The sequence below is a fragment of the Mustela lutreola genome, chromosome 12 (genome assembly GCF_030435805.1).
Source record: "Mustela lutreola isolate mMusLut2 chromosome 12, mMusLut2.pri, whole genome shotgun sequence".
In the NCBI taxonomy this organism is placed as follows: domain Eukaryota; kingdom Metazoa; phylum Chordata; class Mammalia; order Carnivora; family Mustelidae; genus Mustela; species Mustela lutreola.
The window spans coordinates 35,671,471-35,687,922 of NC_081301.1; the positions used below are offsets into that span (position 1 = coordinate 35,671,471).

At 41.9% G+C, this 16,452-nt stretch overlaps 1 protein-coding gene across 1 annotated transcript; it reads left to right on the forward strand.

The window, feature by feature from the left end:
- Nucleotides 1–13,840: 13,840 nt before the first annotated feature.
- Nucleotides 13,841–16,049, forward strand: LOC131812331 (olfactory receptor 2S2-like). Its single transcript, XM_059141692.1, has one exon. It carries the CDS (start codon nt 13,911–13,913, stop codon nt 14,868–14,870), a length of 960 nt encoding a protein of 319 aa, XP_058997675.1. The 5' UTR covers nt 13,841–13,910; the 3' UTR covers nt 14,871–16,049.
- Nucleotides 16,050–16,452: the final 403 nt, after the last annotated feature.

Below are 16,452 nucleotides of genomic sequence, written 5' to 3' on the forward strand. Positions count from 1 at the left end.
ATGAACAGATGTTGATAAGTCACTTGATAAAACTTAACATTGATTTCTGACTTTTTAAAAGGAGCACACTTCAGGGGCACCTGGGTGGCTCGGTGGGCTAAAGCTTCTGCCTTCAGCTCGGGTCATGATCTCAGAGTCCTGGGATCGACCCCCACATCGGGCTCTCTGCTGAGCAGAGAGCATGCTTCCTCCTCCTCTCTCTCTCTCTCTCTCTCTCTGCCTATTTGTGATCTCTGTCTGTCAAATAAATAAACAAAATCTTAAAAATTAAAAAAAAAAAGGAAAGTGGCACACTTCAATAGAGGAAACTCCCCCCTGACATGAAATAAAGTATCAGAACATCAGCAAGCAGCATGTCTGTGACTTGGATGAGGTCACCAGCTTTCAATGTCTACATCACTTTGCAGTCTAGATAATTAGACGAGATGAGGACAACAAGGAACATAAATATTGAAAAGAAGGAAAAACAACAAATGTTCTTTAACTGAAAAAAATTTACTCAAATGCCAGAACTACAAGAAATAACAAGACAGTACACGAGAGGGGCTGTATATAATTCACTGCAGTTAGAAAAGTTTTACAATACCTATGGAAAATATATAAGAAGTATGAGAAGCCTATGTGAGTATCATATATTTACAATGATCATATATTAACAGGAGAAGTCATAAGATATTTTCATTTTGAAGAAGCAAAAGTCCAGAATGTAAGCCTCAGGACACTTAACTATCCTCCAAGTGCCTCATTCAAAGCCCTTCTCCCCCTTGCCAGCAGGTGGGAAGAGCCATTCTGCATCCACTTCCCCATCCTTAGAGCAGCCCCAACTCTTAGTTGGGAGGGAAGGTCCAAGCCCTGAGGCAAACATGAACGCTCCCTGATCTAAAGGTCTCAGAAGCAAAGAAAACCACCCTTCAACTCAGTCCATGCTTTTGGAGGTAACCAAAGAGTCTAGAACAGACCACTGACAAATGGAGGCTTTCACAGTTCTGCTTATACGCTGATCACTTCCTGCCTTATTACGACTCATAACCATTTATCTCACATTAGGATGACCCCTAAAATCTTCAAGAGATTACAGCCTCCAATGAACGTCTTTACTGACATGACCAAATCAAACATCCCACATGGTCACAGACAACAGATGATGAACGTAATTACCCAAATAGGTGAAATCAGAGCATTTCAAACAAGACCAAGCCATGTTCAAAACAAAACAAAACAAAAACAAAAACTTTCAGCATTGAACTGGAGGTCCCAGACAGGGCAGTAGGGCAAGAAAAGAGACAAGCCTATCAAATTTGAAGGGAGACGAAAGTTGTCATTATTCACTGGTGTTATTATTGCCTATAATATACAAAATCTAAATACCTTTGAGATACATTACAAATATTGGAAAGAGTGTTCCTCAACACTAAATCAATGTACAAAAAAACATATTGCATTTCCACATTCCAGTAACAGTTTATAAAATTTTACAACATGTGAAGAAATATAAATGTACATGTTTATATATTTAAATATAAGCATGCATGTTTAGATATTTAACTATGAATTTTAGTATAGAATTATATATAATACAAACTTTAGCATATGTTTTAATATATATTATATTATTATATAATTTTATATCAAATTAATATGTGTTAATTTAATATATTAATATATATTTTAAATGATACTAAAATAGAGTAATGTTTCCTATTCATGGGCCAGGAAATTCACTATGGAGATATTAGTTCTCCTCAAATTCATCGACAGATTCAATGTAATGCCAATTTTCAACCCCCAAAATAACTATTCTACAATTTAAGAAGTAGGCTCCATAATGTATACAGAAGAACAAAGGACTAAAAACAGCCCAGAGACATTTGAAGATGTACTGGGTGGGGATAAAGGGACATACCCTACGAGATATCAAAGTATACTATAAAGCAATATTGATTGGGGCAGCATAACATCAACACAGCAACAGACAAATAAACCAATGGAAAAGAACAGAGATACCATACATCACACTAAGAACAGAAAGGACAAGAACCATATGATCCTCTCAACTAATGCACAAAAAACATTTGACAAAATACAGCATCTTTTCTTGATTAAAACTCTCCGCAGTGTAGGAATAGAGGGAAAATCATTATCATAAAAGCCATGTATGAAAAATCCACAGGGAATATCATTCTCAATGGGAAAAAACTGAGAGCTTTTCCCCTAAGGAACAGGACAGGGACGACTAGTCTCACCACTGCTGTTCAACAGAGTGCGAGAATACCCAGCCTCAGCAATCAGACAACAAAAAGGAATAAAACGCTTCTAGTCAAAGAAGTCAAACTCTCACTCTTCACAGATGACATGACACTCGATATGGAAAACCCAAAAGCGTCTACCCACAAACTGCTAGGTCTCATATAGGAATTAAGCAAGGTGGAGGGTATAAAAATCAGTGCACAGAAATCAGTTGCTTTTCTATACAGCAACAATGAGACAGAGGAAAGAGAAATCAAAGAATCAATCCCATTTACAATTGTCCCCCAAAACCTTAAGAAACCTAGGAATAAACCTAACCAAAGAGGGAAAGGACTTGTACTCTGAAAACTATCGAACACTCATGAAAGAAATTGAGGAAGACACAAAGAAATGGAAAAACATTCCATGCTCACGTATGGGAAGAACAAATATTGTTAAAATGTCCATGCTAGGGCAAATGGGTGGCTCAGTGGGTTAAGCCACTGCCTTCGGCTCAGATTATGATCTCAGGGTCCTGAGATCGAGTCCCGCATCGGGCTCTCTGCTCAGCAGGGAGCCTGCTTCCTCCTCTCCTCTCTCTGCCTGCCTCTCTGCCTACTTGTGATCTCTCTCTCTGTCAAATAAATAAATAAATAATCTTTTTAAAAAAAATGTCCATGCTACCCAGGCCAATTTACACATACAGTGCAATCCCCATCAAAATACCATCACCAAAATGAACTATTGGGATTTCATCAAGATCAAAAGCTTTTGCACAGCAAAGGAAACAGTTAACAAAATCAAAAGACAACTGACAGAATGGGAGAAGATATTTGCAAACGACATATCAGATAAAGGACTAGTGTCCAGAATCTATAAAGAACTTAGCAAACTCAACACCCAAAGAGCAAATAATCCAATCAAGAAATGGGCAGAGGACATGAACAGACATTTCTGCAAAGAAGACATCCAGATGGCCAACAGACACATGAAAAAGTGCTCCATATCACTCGGCATCAGGGAAATACAAATCAAAACCACAATGAGATATCACCACCCACCAGTCAGAATGGCTAAAATCAACAAGTCAGGAAATGACAGATGCTGGCGAGGATGCGGAGAAAGGGGAACCCTCCTCCACTGTTGGTGGGAATGCAAGCTGGTGCAGCCACTCTGGAAAACAGCATGGAGGTTCCTCAAAATGTTGAAAATAGAACTGCCCTATGACCCAGCAATTGCACTATTGGGTATTTACCCTAAAGATACAAACGTAGTGATCCAAAGGGGCACGTGCACCCGAATGTTTATAGCAGCAATGTCCACAATAGCCAAACTATGGAAAGAACCTAGATGTCCATCAACAGATGAATGGATCAAGAAGATGTAGTATATATACACAATGGAATACTATGCAGCCATCAAAAGAAATGAAATCTTGCCATTTGCGACAACATGGATGGAACTAGAGCGTATCATGCTTAGCGAAATAAGTCAAGCAGAGAAAGACAACTATCATATGATCTCCCTGATATGAGGAAGTGGTGATGCAACATGGGGGCTTAAGTGGGTAGGAGAAGAATCAATGAAACAAGATGGGATTGGGAGGGAGACAAACCATAAGTGACTCTTAATCTCACAAAACAAACTGAGGGTTGCTGGGGGGAGGGGGTTTGGGAGAAGGGGGTGGGATTATGGACATTGGGGAGGGTATGTGCTTTGGTGAGTGCTGTGAAGTGTGTAAACCTGGCGATTCACAGACCTGTACCCCTGGGGATAAAAATATATGTTTGTAAAAAATAAAAAATTAATTTAAAAAAAGGATAAAAAAAATATACCATCACCATTTTCCACAGAGCTGGAACAAATAATCCTACAATTTGTACGGAAAGACCCCGAAGAGCCAGAGGAATGTTGGAAAAGGAAACCAAAGCTGGTAGCCTTACAATTCTGGACTTCAAGCTTATTACAAAGCTGTAATCCTCAAGACAGTATGCTACTGGCACAAAAACAGACACATAGATCAGTGCAACAGAATGGAGAACCCAGAAATGGACCCTCAATTCTACTGTCAACTAATCTTCGACAAAGCAGGAAGGAAAGTCCAGCGGAAATAAAAACAGTCTGTTCCACAAATGGTGTTGGGAAAACTGGACAGCCACATGGAGAAGAATGAAACTGGACCATTTTCTTACACCATACACAAAATAAACTCAAAACGAATGAAAGACCCGAACGTAAGACAAGAATGCACCAAAATCCTAGAAGAGAACACAAAGGCAGCAACCTCTTCAATCTCAGATGCAGCAACTTCTTGCTAGACATGTCCCCTAAGGCAAGGGAAACTAAAGCAAAAGTAATGTACTGAGACTTCATCAAGATTAAAAGCTTTTGCACAGCAAACGAAACAGTCGACAAACCAACAGACAACCTACAGAATGGAAGAAGGTATTGCAAATGTCTTTTCAGATAAAGGGCTAGTATCCAAGATCTATAAAGAACTTATCAAACTCAACACCCAAAGAACAAATAATCCTGTCAAGAAATGGGCAGAAGACATGAATAGACATTTCTGCTAAGAAGACAACTAGATGGCCAACAGACACAGGAAAAACTGCTCAACATCACCCAGCATCAGGGAAATACAGATCAAAAGGACAGTGACATGCTACCTCACACCAGTCAGAATGGCTAAAATTAACAAGTCAGGAAATGACAGATATTCGTGAGGATGTGGAGAAAGGGGAACCCCCCCTACCCTGTTGGTGGGAATGCAAGCTGGTGCAGCCACTCTGGAAAATAGCATGGAGCTTCCTCAAAAAGATAAAAATAGAGCTACCCTACAACCCGGCAAATCACACCACTGGCTGTTTACCCTAAAGATACAAATGTAGTGATCCAAAGGGGTATCTGCACCCCAATTTATAGCAACAATGTCCATGATAGCCTAACTATGGAAAGTATCCAGACATCCATCAATAGATGAATGGAAAAGAAGATATATATATACATACATATATACATATATATATATACACATATATATAAACACACACACATACATATACACAACAGATACACACACATACATGTATGTATGTATATGTATACACCACATACAATGAAATATTTCTCAGCTATCAAAAAAGGAAATCTTACCATTTGCAATAATATGGATGGAACTAGAGGGTATTATCCTAAGTGAAATAAGCCAATCAGAAAAGACAACTATCCTATGACTTCACTACATGTGTATTTTTTTTTTAAGATTTTATTCATTTATTTGACAGACAGGGATCACAAGTAGGCAGAGACACAGGCAGAGAGGAGGAAGCAGGCCCCCCACCGAGCAGAGAGCCCGATGTGGGGCTCGATCCCAGGACCATGAGATCACAACCCGAGCTGAAGGCAGAATATTAACCCACTGAGCCACCCAGGCGTCCAACTACATGTGGATTTTAAGAAACAAAACACAGGCTCATAGAAGAAAGGAGGGAAAAATAAAATAAGACAAAAACAGAGAGGGAGACAAACCATAAGAAAGTCTTATCTATAGGAAACAAACTGAGGGTTATAAAAGGGGAGGTGGGTTGAGGGATGGGGTAACTGGGTAATGGGCATTAAGGAGGGCATCTGGTGTAATGAGAGCTGGGTATTATATGCAACTGATGAATCCCTGAACTCTACCTCTGAAACTAATAATACAGTATCTGTTATTAGTTGAATTAAATAAAATATAATTTTTAAAAAGAAGAGAAATCCCAGAAATGGACACATGCATGTTTGGAGATTTGATATATAACACACATGATGTATTACACATCACTGGAGAAAGGGTTGGACACAAACGCAAACAGGACAGTTGGAAATACGTGTACCAAGGAGAAATGTATAAAACATTTATAGCAGCATTCAACTGCTATACATTTATTTATACATTCTACATCAATGTAGAATGTATAAATAAACTGTGCTACATTCATATAATGGAATTTAGCAATATAAATTAATGAATTCAGCCATACTCGTAAATGTTAATGAGTCTAGCAAACATAATATTGACTAAGGAATCAAGACAGAAAAAAACCTATAAAGATTCAACTGACATTGAGGATTTGTTTGTTTTTTTTTTTTTTAAGATTTTTTTTATATATTTGTTAGAGAGAACTGGAACACAAGCAAGGGGAGCTGCAGGCACAGGGAGAAGCAGGCTCCCTGCTGAGCCAGGAGATCCATACAGGACTCCATCCCAGGACCCTGGGCTCATGACCTGAGCCAAAAGCAGAGGCTTAACCAACTAAGCCACCCAGGCATCCCTATATTGAGTTTAGAGAGAGGAAAGCCTAGACTACGCTGTTGAAGGATGTATACATTGGTCATAAAACTCAAGAAAAGCAAGGAAATGATTAAAACTCATCAGCAATGTGGTTCTCTCTGGCAGGAGAGGATAGATTGGGCAGGAATATCCAGGGAGCTTCCAAGTTACTAGCAATGTTCTACTCCTTAAATTAGAAGATTGTTACTTTATTAGTCTTCAAATTAAATCTATGAGTTTGATGTACTTTCATATGCATTTACATATCTGTGCTACTTTTCACATGTTAAATTCCTAAAGTATTAAATATGTGACACCACTTCTCACCTTTCAGATTGGCAAAGACCAAAACTAGTTCTTGAGACTAAACTACTATGTTAGCAGAGTGTGGAAAACAGACATGTTCAGACATGCTAATGACAGGAATGTGTATATTTGTCAATACCTAACAAAATTACAAATGTACAGAAACAGGTGTATTTTGACGAAGTGCTAAATTATTAATTCATAAGGAAATTTGTTGTAGCATTAATTATAACAGCATAAGATTGCAGAAGTTTGGAAGATCTAAATGTCCATCACTATTAGACTGATTAATTAAATGATGGCACAAACTTAAATGGAATATATTCCACCATTTAAAAGAACAAGACAGGATATTGTCTGGCTCAGATGGTTGAGCATATACCTTGGGCTCAAATCATGAGCTCAGGGTCCTGGGGAGAAGCCCTGAATGAGGCTCCCTGTTCAGTAGAAGTCTGCTTCTCCCTCTTCCTCTGCCCATCCCCTTACTCAATGTCTCTCTCTTTCTCCCTCTCTCTCTCTCTCTCTCTCTCAAGTAAATGAATAAATAAATACTTTTTAAAAATGGGCAGTATTACACATCTTTTTCCCAGGTAAATATACCCAAGATATATTGTTCAGTGAGAAAATCAAGATATTAAAAATCAGACACATGAAAAAAATGTTTATCATCACTAGCAATCAGGGAGATTGAAATTAAAACCACATTGAGATATCACCTTACACCAGTTAGAATGGCCAAAATTAGCAAGACCGGAAACAACATGTGTTGGAGGGGATGTGGAGAAAGGGGAACCCTCTTACACTGTGGGTGGGAATGCAAGTTGGTGCAGCCTCTTTGGAGAACAGTGTGGAGATTCCTCAAGAAATTAAAAATAGAGCTTCCCTATGACCCTGTAATTGCACTCCTGGGCATTTACCCCAAAGATACAGATGTCATGAAAAGAAGGGCCATCTGTACCCCAATGTTTATAGCAGCAACGGCCACGGTCACCAAACTGTGGAAAGAACCAAGATGCCCTTCAACGGATGAATGGATAAGGAAGATGTGGTCCATATACACTATGGAGTATTATGCCTCCATCAGAAAGGATGAATACCCAACTTTTGTAGCAACATGGACGGGACTGGAAGAGATTGTACTGAGTGAAGTAAGTCAAGCAGAAAGAGTCAATTATCATATGGTTTCACTTGTTTGTGGAGCATAACGAATAGCATGGAGGACAAGGGGACTTAGAGAGGAGAAGGGAGTTGAGGGAAATTGGAAGGGGAGGTGAACCATGAGAGACTATGGACTCTGAAAAACAATCTGAGGGGTTTGAAGCCGTGGGGGGTGGGAGGTTGGGGGAACCAGGTGGTGGGTATTAGAGAGGGCACGGATTGCATGGAGCACTGGGTGTGGTGCAAAAATAATGAATACTGTTATGCTGAAAATAAATTTTTTAAAAAGAGCACTGTTGTGCAAAATTTGTCACTGTCTTAATATCTTGTTTTTCTCACTCAACAATATCCATAGAATATCCCTGGTGGAAAAAAAAATAAGGAAATTGCTAACATTGATTGCCTTGAAGGAACATAATTATGTGACAAGAAAGGAAATTAATTTTTATTCTATATTCATTTATATCTTTTAAATTTTGATTTGGGTACAAGAAACACCTCCTAATGGAATGATAATCACAAAGATGAATTGAGGAGGAGGAGGAAATCATTGGTGATAAACAGAATCAGATGGATTGAGACTGAAATCCAGCTCTGTCATTCACAAAAGATGTGGCCTTTGGTAAATTCTTTAACCTTTCAAATTCTGTTCCCTGGAATAAGAAGCTGGGGCATAATGGTACTTTTCAAGCTATACTACAAAACTATAGTAATCAAAACACTTGGATGCTGATACAAAAATAGACACATTGATCAGAGGAACAGGATAACCACCAGAAATAAACCCATGCTTATCTCATCAATTAGTCTATAACAAAGGAGACAAGAATACACAATGGACAGTCTCTTCAGTAAATCGTATTGAAAAACCTGGAGAACAACATGCAAAAGAATAAAAACTGAACTACTTTCTTTTGTCTTACACAGATGTGAAATAAAAGTGGAGTAAAGACCAACAGGTAGGACCTGACCATAAAACTCCTAAGAGAAGACATAGGCAACAGCCTCTTACACATCAGCCTCAACAACATTTTTCAGGATAGATCTCCTCAGACAAGGAAAACAAAGGCAAAAATAAACTCTTGGACTTCATCAAACTAAAAAGCTTTCGCACAGTGAGAGAAACCATCACCTAAACGAAAAGGCAACCTACTGAATGAGAGAAGATAATTGTGAACAATGTATTTGGATAGTATCCAAAATATATAAATAAAACATACAACTCAACACCAAGAAAACAAATAATCTAATAAAAAATGGGCAGAGGATCTGAATAGACATGTCTCCAAAGATGACCTACAGAGGGCTAAAAGAAACATCACTATCATCAGGGAAATGCAAATTAAACTCAAAATGAGATACCATCTCACGCAAGTTAGAATGCCGAGATCAATATGGCAAGAAATAACATGTGCTGGTGAGGAAGTGGAGGAAATGTTAAAATGAAGATTTGTGAAGTGTCTGTCACAGTGCCTGGCACATGGGAGCACCTCACTCAGTGCAGCCAGTTCTGCTACTGGTGTTGTGAGACATGTGTCCTGCCTCCCCATTCTGGATGTCTAGGACTCAGCAGGGGGACAGCATACTCTGACTCTGAATGGAGCACTGGCTTCTCTGGGAGCCCAGGGAAAGCTCAGGAGGAAACCAGCATCTGCTATACACTCTTCTCCATCTCCAGGTGACCGTGTCCCAGTCGTTATCTCTAATTGGGACAGGGAGATGGTCCCTGGAGACCCCAGGTATGTATAGGGCCTGTACCCTGTGCACATTTGACATTCCAAACTTTAAATTGCTTCTGGGACCAACAGGGTCCCTGTAGGAGTTCACAGCTGCTTCTTGAGGACTCCTTTCACTGCTGGGGAAGATGTACCTGTGGGATTTATGGGGTTCAGACCAGGATGACAGGTCCTCTCTATGAAGAGTCTGTAGCTGAGACACCCAGTTAGCCTGCACATCTAGGAGGAGGGATGTGAGAGAAACCCCACCAGAGGCTAGAGTTTCCACAGAGCTGTATGGGAAAAAGAAGACACAGGGTCTCAGAGGTGAAAGAACTCCAGCAGGAGAGTGTCTGGGGTCCTTCGCTGGGATCCAGGGTCTGGGCCAGGGCACAGTGAGGAGCTGAGAATTGGCTCTGAGATCAGAAGACTCGAGAAGTGGCTGCAAACAGGATGCAGGTGGGTAGTGCTGGGCTGTGATAGGGACAAGCTTGGTGGCCATGACTTTTGCAGAGCATTTTCCAAAGATGGACTTTCCTCCTCCCCCTGCCTCTGCTCCAAACACCTTCCAGCTACAGCCAGCTGTGAGCAGCTGATGCTGGAGCAGGGAGGAGCAGCTGAGGCTAAGCCCAGGCAGTCCCTCCTGCTCTACGCTCACCACTGACCCAGCCCTGCCCTGACACTGCTATTGCATCCTCCCTGAGAGGAGCCCAGAGTCCTGGCAAGAAGGCAGCCAGATTTCTACCCCATCCTGCTGAGATTTCCCAGAAGACTGAGCCTTTCATGGGGTCACAGGGTGAGCAGACAGGCAAGCTGGGACCCATCCCTGTCTGTGATGCCCAGTCTGTGGCTAGTTCTGTTCTCCTCACTTTCTTTCTACCCCTTATTCATGGGGATGCCTCCCAGGACCCCCAGTGGACGCCTCAAACCACAGATAGTACTTCCTATACACACACACCTGTGATACCATTTAATTTACAAATCTGACACAGTGAGAGGTTAACAATAACCAATAATATCATACAACAATTATAGCAACATCACATTATAAAGTTAAATGACTGTGGTCTCTCTCTCACAGTGTCTTATTATACTGGACTCCCTTTCTTCCTGTGACAATGCAAGATGAAAAATGGCCACATGATGAGCCACAGTGAGGTAAGTGACCTAGACATTGAGATGCAACAGAAGGCTAACCTTAACCTCATGACCACAGGTCAGAAACGCTATCTTCTGCTCCAAACCACAGCTGGGGTACTGCGGGGGGCGGCCAGAACTGAAATTTTGGAAGCACAATATTGGTAAGGGGGATTACCTTACTGAGAATTTTTTTGCCTGAACACAAAGTAATTTCTGCCTGTAATTTATTACATAATCTGATAGTATTCAAGAGTTACAAAGCAGAATCCCTTTCCCAACTGATTTTGTTATAACTTCTTTCAATCACTTTTATCCACATATACTGTTTACCTAACTGAGATCAAAATTGTATGTACGATTTTGCATTCTCACTTTTATCTTTAAAGTGTAATGATGTGCTAGTGTAAAAATTATAAATGTAAATTAAATGTCTAATATTCCATTAGATGAAATGGCACCATTAGGCATTTATTGGCAGACAGTTATGAAGGCTTCCATTGAGAGATACTGGCCTTCCACTTCATTGAGCATTCACAATTTTCTTCCAGAGGTTGAAATATTGAGTTATGTGCATTTCCCAGCTTTTTTGTTTTTCTACACAAGCTGCTCTCCGCAGAGGTGGCATGACAATGCATGGGGCTCTGGACTGCATTCCTTTTCTCAGCTGCCTGCTGCCTCCAGAGATAAGTAGGGATCTACTTGTCACAAGCAAGCCCTATCGTGGTGTCCCACCTGTAGGATGCAGCCACGAAGGTAAGAGCTTCCCTTCCTTTCCTGCTCTCACAGGCTGACTCCAGTCTACCTGGGCTGTAGGGGTCAAAGCTCTCTGTTCTCTTCCATCCTGAGTCTCCTCCAAAGCCTGACACGGCACTATTTCCTGCTGGCCATATCCTGATGGAAAACAAGCATTCAGATCACCTCTTCACACACACACACACACTCTCACCCCAAGGAAGGGTCCTTAACCTTCACCCAAGACTGCTCCCTGCCTGGTGAGGACAGCACTGGGCACTCCATGACAGAGTTGGGATGCCCTGGAAGGAAAACTGTTCAGCCTTTTTGTGATGCACATGGGGAAACCGAGGCCTGGGGACTTGCTCAAGCTACATAGAATATCCATATCCATGGATATGGACCAGCGGGGGCTGGCCCCACAGCTCTGGGCTCAGTGCAGGGTGGGAGTCACTCTGCCTGACAGAGTTCTCACATAAACTCCAACCATGACTGAAGCAAGAGCAGGCTGGTCTCTGAGACAGAGCACCCAGAGCTATACTGCAGAGACAGACTCTCTACAACATCTGTGCAAGACAGTGCGGCAGCTATTTGGTGGGAAGTACCCAGACTGGGGGCCTGTGATCCAACCCCGGCAATGGCGTTCAATCCTAAGAACCAAATCTTTGGCTCCTCTGAGCTTTGCTTAAGTTTACTTATGACACCTGAATGACAGTGTCTTCTCCAGGCTTGCTTCAAGGAATATGGCACAGAATAGATGTTCATCAATATTAACCACTGGTCGTCTACCCTTTGCCCATGCCTACACACACACACACACACACACACACACACACACACACGTGTGTGTACACACCACTGCAATTAAGAAAGAGCTATAGAAATATTACAAATGAGAATTCTGAATACAGAGTCTGGCAACGGTAGCTGAGAGTCTGTAAATCCTCCACCCAAGGGCATGCAAGTCTTCCCATAAGCTAGTTGCTTGCAGGGAACCCAAGAATGGAGGCAGAGAGCCAGAATATTACACAAGAATACAGTATAAATATAAAAGGACAAAGAAAAGCCATTCCTTAGACACCCTTGGCTAAGAGTTCACCAAACTCTAATGAGCAGGGATTAGATGCTAATGCCATACATCCTGCTGTCTGATAACTTACAGTCTGCCCAGTTATTAAGAACTGGGTTAACTGGTCAGTAAGCTGCATGGCTGTCATCCCATAGTGTGGGTTCACTCACTCCAATTACTCCTTCTGTGGCCTTCATGAATTCTTCCCCGTGAGGGAAATTCCCCCCACATACTGCCTTTAATATGTATTAGAATAGGCAGATCCTGGGGTGCCTGGGTGGCTCAGTGGGTTAAAGCCTCTGCCTTTGGCTCAGGTCATGGTCCCAGGGTTCTGGGATTGAGCCCTGAATCAGGCTCTGGTCAGCAGGGAGCCTGCTTTTTCATCTCTCTCTGCCTGCCTCTCTGCCTACTTGTGCTCTCTATCTGTCAAGCAAATAAATAAAATCTTTAAAAAAAAAAAAAGTATAGACAGATCCTAATTCTGGCAATAGGCAAGTCTGTTGCTGAGGGTGGGCGGACTAAGGAAGGATCCGTCTTATGGCTGAACATTCTATCTGGATGGGGAGTATTTTTTTTTTAAGATTTTATTTATTTATTTATTTGACAGAGATCATAAGTAGGCAGAGAGGCAGGCAGAGAAAGAGGGGGAAGCAGGCTCCATCCAAGCAGAGATCCATCCAAGAACCCTGAATATGACCTGACCTAAAGGCAGAGACTGTAACGCACTTTGCCACCCAGGTGCCCCAGATTAACACTCTTTTAACAAGTTCCTTCCAAATGTAATCAACGTTTAACAAGGCTTGAAATTTTTGTAGTTGTAAGAATAGGATCAGCTTGGGTATTCCCCTCTCTAAGAATCTAGGAAAGCCCAGATTAAATGAAATTTATATGCATTTACATCAAAAAGAAGTAACTTACAGCATTTTCCCATGTTCATCATAGAGCAGAGGAAAAGCCCTTCTTGACTGGGGATTACCTCTGCTGGGCTCAGGTCCTGTCTCTATCACCACCTTGCCCCGAAGACTTGGATGGGTCACTTCCCCTCTCTGGGCCTCAGTACAGTATTTGTAAGCCCTCTTCCAGCCCTGACCGTCCCCCATCTAAGATCTAACCCCACTCCTACTGATTATCTCTTATGCACCTATGTTGTCCTGTTCTGTAGCACACAGTGATGGTGTACCAAATGCCTGAGACTTTTCTCAAGAAAGCCTTTGCTGTGTTTGTCCTTGGCTGATGACAGAAGGGATTGCTCATGGAAAAAGGCAATTGGTCCTCCCCTGTGGCGGGGTTCATTCTTCTGGGCCTCTCAGCACACCCTAAACTGGAGAAAATGTTCTTTGTGCTCATCCTCCTGATGTACCTGGTGATCTTACTGGGCAATGGGGTCCTCATCCTGGTGACCGTCCTTGACTCCCGCCTGCACACACCCATGTACTTCTTCCTGGGGAACCTCTCCTTCCTGGACATCTGCTACACAACCTCCTCAGTCCCTCTATTCCTAGATGGCTTCCTCAATCCCAGGAAAACCATCTCCTTCTCAGCCTGTGCCGTGCAGATGTTTCTCTCCTTTGCTATGGCAGGGACAGAGTGTGTGCTTCTGGGCATGATGGCATTTGATCGTTATGTGGCCATCTGTAACCCCCTGAGGTACCCCGTGGTCATGAGCAAGGCTGCCTATGTGCCCATGGCTGTCAGCTCCTGGGCTATTGGTGGTACGGCTTCTGTGGTACACACGTCTTTGACAATTCAGCTGCCTTTCTGTGGGGACAATGTCATCAACCACTTCACCTGTGAAATCCTGGCTGTCCTGAAGTTGGCCTGTGCTGACATCTCCATCAATGTGATCAGCATGGGGGTGACCAACGTGATCTTCCTGGGGGCTCCAGTTCTCTTCATCTCCATCTCTTATGTGTTCATCATTGTTACCATCCTGAGGATCCCCTCAGCTGAGGGGAGGAGAAAGGCCTTCTCCACCTGCTCTGCCCACTTCACTGTGGTGGTCATCTTCTATGGGACCTTATTTTTCATGTACGGGAAGCCCAAGTCTAAGGATCCCCTGGGGGCAGACAAACAAGACCTTTCAGACAAGCTCATCCCCCTCTTTTATGGGTTGGTGATCCCCATGCTCAACCCCATCATCTACAGCCTCAGGAACAAGGATGTAAAGGCTGCTGTGAGGAACCTGGTGGCTCAGAAATGTTTCGCCCAGTGATGGAGGGCTCCTCTATGTTCCCACCCTATGGGATAAAGGACTTCTCATCATTATAGATGCCATCCGATAGACAAGTCACGTGATCCGGAATCCTCTCTTGCTCTTCTGTCCATTTTCAGAGAACGTTTAACTTTTCAGTGTATACACTGAACATCTTGTGAGTACATCTTGTGAGTTCTAGCCATACAGCTGAGAGTTTTGACAGATGCCTCACAGCAGATCTCTAACTGAATTCACAAAGACATTCTGAACACATGATAAAACGAAGGAGAGAGGAATCATCAAAGCGAGTTTGGTGAATGGCCTGCACACACCCAGTGCACGGAGGAGAGAGGGCGCTCCCAGCACTGTTGCCATTCCTCTTGGATTCCCCGGGAGAGTCACAGGAACAAGGAGGAAATGGGAATTTTCATATTGGACTGTTTCTGGAAGACAGTCAGTTTGGCTGAAGTATAAGAAGAGACACAGACAACTTCTCCACATAGAGAGCTTTTGGGTGGAAACAAGCTATTCTGAACACCCCATTTCTTTTTAGCTATGAGAAAATTGAGGCTATTTTTTCTCAATGCACTTCACATTATGAAATACTGCTTGTAAGTTAACGGCAAGAAGGAGTATAGATTTGAGTTTGATGCCCATCACTTACAGCAATTCCCATTTTAAAAAGCTAGTATTTGTTTGGATAATAACTCACATTCTAGAAAAAAGAAAGATGACAGAGATAGAGATAGACAGACAGATAGACAGAGGCTAAGTATATTTGAAGTCTTTGGGGGCCTAAAATTTAACACCTTTCTTTGGTCCAGGACTTCTCAAAGCTTTAATATGCCACAGTACACTGTGAATGTTCAAGAGATGTAAACTCGGTAGCATTTCCTGAGCCTCCATAGCTCAGCAGGATAAAAACTGGGAAGTTTTTCCTTACCTATGAACTTCAGTGGGTTGCCTAACCTTTTCCAGTCTACTTATTCATATTTTAACATCTAACCACTTAATTTCACATGAATTACTTATTATAAACAAGTGCTTTCTAAATGGTAAGCACAATAGAATTATTAGATGCCAGTTTTGGTCATATCATGAATGTTGCCCAGTGCTGTGTGCCATGTGGAACAGAGTAAGACACCGTCCCTATATAGAGCAATAGACACACAAGGTAAATGAGAGATTCAGAGGTGTCAGCAGTTAAATAGAAGCATTTTTTTTTTTTATTTTTTATTTTTTATAAACATATATTTTTTATATACATATATTTTTATCCCCAGGTCTGTGAATCACCAGGTTTACACACTTCACAGCACTCACCAAATCACATACCCTCCCCAATGTCCATAATCCCACCCCCTTCTCCCCAACCCCCTCCCCCCGGCAACCCTCAGTTTGTTTTGTGAGATTAAGAGTCACTTATGGTTTGTCTCCCTCCCAATCCCATCTTGTTTCATTTATTCTTCTACCCACTTAAGCCTCCATGTTGCATCACCACTTCCTCATATCAGGGAGATCATATGATAGTTGTCTTTCTCTGCTTGACTTATTTCGCTAAGCATGATACGCTCTAGCATTTTTATGTCAAGTTCTATGA